This window comes from Cyprinodon variegatus, unplaced genomic scaffold (assembly GCF_000732505.1).
Source record: "Cyprinodon variegatus isolate N-32 unplaced genomic scaffold, C_variegatus-1.0 Scaffold1416, whole genome shotgun sequence".
In the NCBI taxonomy this organism is placed as follows: Eukaryota; Metazoa; Chordata; class Actinopteri; order Cyprinodontiformes; family Cyprinodontidae; genus Cyprinodon; species Cyprinodon variegatus.
In genome coordinates this window covers 128,234-132,408 of record NW_015151869.1, presented here as the reverse complement: position 1 = coordinate 132,408, position 4,175 = coordinate 128,234, and the positions used below count along the sequence as shown (strand labels likewise).

Here is a 4,175-nt window from a genome sequence, read left to right as displayed (position 1 = left end):
GTTAGCTCTGGCCGCGGGCTTACGTTAGCTCTGGCCGCTGAAGACGAGCTTACGTTAGCCCTGGCCGCTGCAGACGGGCCAACGTTAGCCCTGGCCGCTGCAGACGAGCTTACGTTAGCCCTGGCCGCTGCAGACGGGCCAACGTTAGCCCTGGCCTCTGCAGACGGGCCAACGTTAGCTCTGGCCGCAGGCTTACGTTAGCCCTGGCCGCTGCAGACGAGCTTACGTTAGCCCTGGCCGCTACAGACGGACCAACGTTAGCTCTAGCGGTCTGCTAGTTTCCGTGGTCCTCTCAACATCTGAACTTTTAAATTACGCATTAAATCAATAAATGGGCCATATAGTGAAGCCTAGAGTATAATGTTCTTCCCTCGAATGATCTTAAAACGTACTTTTATAGAACAACAGCAACAGAAAACAGAACTTTTAACTTAATACTGGAAGCTGCTGCTGCCGCAGTGCATGCTGGGACAGCTGTTAGTCTGGAGAACGGACAGGTCTGCTCTGATGCATGATGGGTAAAGAGGGAGGGGCCAGAAAAACATCTGGGGACTTTGTCTGTTCTCGGTCTGCTGTTCTGGGTGATTGGAACAGAACTAATGATGGAATTAGGAGACTTTTTCATCCCTGAGGGATCCATGGTGATGCTATTTGATTAATGGAAAAACAGAAGATAATTAAAACAAGAGAGCTAGTCTATAAAACAGACATGGCTACGGCTTGATGCTAACACGTTTGCTAGCTGTCAGAATTCTGAGATTAAAGTCAGGATTCTGACCTTTTTCTCATATTATACTGAAATAAATCTTAAAAATCAGTTAATGTTTTTTTCAGTGGTTCTAATCCTCTTCTGTAATAGAGCTATGAAGCTATCATGGTTTTATTGCCTACATAGATACCAGGCAATAGAACCATGATACCATTTCATTGGAACATCGCCACTTTTTATTGTTTTTGCTAAACAGGAAAGATAGAATCCGATGCGGTCTGCAGCAATCCACAACGATGCCAGAACGGTTCAACGGGAAACTGGAGACACTTTTTTATTTCATAGATCAACAGAAGGTTAAAATATACTGATGGAATGCTTTGATCTTTAGCAGTAGGATGGAGTGGATGAAGGTAAAGCTAAAGGCTAACTAAGCTAACTATTCACATGCTTGTGGACAGTTGAAATGACGCAGGATGAAAACTTTCATCCATAATCTGACCAATAATCCATCATTTCCAGATAAATAATTTATTAAATCCAAAATCTTTACAAATGCATTTAAAATATCCTTTTCTACATTATTTATCCGTTTTCCTCACCAGCTGGGGAACAACCTTTGAGGAGTGTTGGCAAACGGCAGCAGATGTTATCTCAGAGCAGCAAAACATCTGGAATATTGGATATCAGGGATTGACCTTATAAAAAGACAACCTTCAAAAAGCTGCGGCGGCTCGCCGCCTCTGAGGCTGCTGCTCTTTACCGGTGGAAACGTACGTCAGCACATCGCCGCCAAACCAAAGTCACACAAACGGAGCTTTGCACTCTGGAAGAAAACGGAAGGTTGACTCTACGGCTGTCTGACCCGCGGGAACATCTGAGCCCCTCTATCAGCACTTAGACAATCGCCCTGAATCTCCACATGAAAACATCTGGAAGCTGATTAGATGCTGAGGTGGTAGCAGGCCTTTCCTCTATGGGCGCCGTTTGTAAAGTTAGGTGGTCAAAAATTTATATTTATGGTTATTAAGCGTCTTTTAAGAGAAAAATAAAGGCTTTATCTTTTTCAAATTCATTTTTTCACTGTGTCAGTTTTTCATTTATAAAAATTTGACTAAATTATTATTCTAACTGCATATTTATTATTTTAACTAAATATTAAATTCATTTTCCACACTAAATAGTTTGTAAAATAAATGGATTTGGATTTAAACATAAATTTAGTCTTTATGAGTTTCAAGAGGAACTTCATTTTACTTATATTGAGTGTTTATGTTCAAATGTCATTATTTCAAAATGTTACTGTTATTTCTATTAGTTTTTCACAATTTTTGTTCTGTTTTTCAGATTAAGTTTTAAAAATTGCATTCTTTAAGGAAGGAAGGAAGGAAGGAAGGAAGGAAGGAGCAGCTGTTCTGTGGATCCAGGAAGCATGGTGGCGTTGAGCTCCCATCATGCAGTGCAGGGTTACCTCTCCCAGGGCCTGCAGGGCCACGGTGGCGGCCATTGCCTTGGCGTGCTTCTTATTGGGGCTGGCGGTCTGCGGCTGGTAGTCCACGCCGTTCACCGTCACCTGGAGGCAGTGTAGCGTTAATAACTATGGAGGGAAATCTGCTCCATTATTATTGCAGCAGGAAAGAGTTTACAAATGGCTTTAAGAAAATAAAAGGAGAAACCGTTTTACTTATTGTTATTTCTGGTAGGGTATTTATTTTTTTTTCTCCCTTTTTAGGTTTTACAGATTTCTGTTTTTCAGAATGAGTTTTACAAATTGCATTATTTTCAAATTCCTGGATCAGATTCTCTTCAGAAAGACAAAAAGAGAAATATAAAAAAAAAAACAAACAGCAAATTTACCCTCAAACCTAGTTTTCATCAAAACAATTTTTAAGTCTTTCAAATTTCTAAAAAGACTAAATCTACTTTGAAATATAAACAATGGAAATAATACGGATTAGAACATTTTCATAAAAAAAAGTTAATTTAGAAATAAATTCTTTTTCTTTTTAAAATTGGATCTTATTTTCAAACCTTAAGACTAAATAGTGTTTTTTTCTTCCAATTAACTTTCCAATCAACTTAAGACTAAAAGAATTTATCTGAACTAATTTTTCAAGGATTCTTTCTAATAATTAATATTGATTAATCTCTTGAGCATTAAATAATCCAGATTAATCTCTAATATAGCCAACGCTAATAGAAATGGTCTAACGGACCTTGAAGAGGAAACTCTTGCGGTGATCTGGGCCGCTGTGGTTGACCATGACGAAGTCCGGCTGCACGATCCGTTTCTTGTTGCACAGCTCGATGAGAGCGGAGACCGGGTGCTTCCCTGCGCAACCATAAAGAGCAGACATCAGAGCAGTGCGGCGAGGAGGGGGCGGGGCGTTCGCACCCGTTTGATCAATAGTAGCTTTCTGTCAGACTGACAGCATCTTTGAGGTGAAAACATCAACAAGGCAACAGATAAACATAAAACTCACATAAAAATCAGTTTTTACTTTCTGGATATTTAGTTTTCTTTTATTTCCAGTTTTCTGTTCATTCTTTGTTTTAACCAGAAATATCTTTTCTCAGAGTTCCTGGTTCATCCAGATTAAATCTGCTGCTTTAATCTGCAGCTACCAGTTATTATATTCTCTCCAGGTTAGTAGGGGAATAGACTGAACTGGTTGAACTGGGAGGTCAAAAAGTGGAAGAAATGTGGATTTTTTTTCTCCCTGCAGATACAGAAAATTTGGCAGCATCCTTTTTTTTTATATATATATTTTTTATGTTAAATTCAAAATGTTTTTTATAATTCCTGCTCTAAGCGAGTTCATCTGTCTGCTAAAAGCCAGTTTTAGTCTCTACTACAATTTTTTTCCCACTTTTTTAGTTTTTACTAGTTTAATATTTTTTATTAATTGCATTCCATTCAAAATCCTGCATCAGATATAAAAAAAAGACTATTTTTAATCTGAAAAGAAATTGGAAAAATAATTAAAAAAAGAAAAGAAAAAATCTGAGAAAGCAGCAAAGTTACCTCCAAATATTTTTTCATTAAAAATATTAAAATTAATTAAAACGTTTAGTAAAAAAAAAGATAGAAAACTTCTAATCTGAAAAAAATTTGAAAAAAAAATTTACGATTAATCGACTTTTTGATTCCATCGATGTTTGAATTCTAGTTAGATTTAACGAGACAATTCCAGAGAAACTCAGAGGACGTTTTTTTGTGTTACGATGATAAAGCCTGTTTTAGAGTCTCTACAGTTGAGTTAACAGTTAATCGATTACTAAATCAGTTTACGATTATTTCAATTATCGATTAATCCGATAAATTGTTTCAGCGCTATTTGAGTGAGCGAGTTAAGAGTCGCGCTAACATCGGTGCGCTAACATCGCTAGGCTAAACCAAAACCACCCTTAGCTACGCATCAACGGTTGAATTCTACGTAGATTTAATGGAAACGCGACAATTCCT

The 4,175-nt window shown here is 37.8% G+C and overlaps 1 protein-coding gene across 1 annotated transcript in view; it reads right to left on the bottom strand.

The window, feature by feature from the left end:
• Positions 1-4,175, bottom strand: part of LOC107103296 (protein SON-like) — a 23,436-nt gene that overhangs the window by 4,387 nt on the left and 14,874 nt on the right. The window contains exons 12-13 of the mRNA XM_015402947.1: positions 2,926-3,041; positions 2,181-2,282 (exon numbers count right to left, since the gene is read on the bottom strand). Of these exons, the coding sequence (XP_015258433.1) occupies positions 2,181-2,282; positions 2,926-3,041 (218 nt within the window). The remainder of the gene's footprint in view (positions 1-2,180; positions 2,283-2,925; positions 3,042-4,175) is intronic.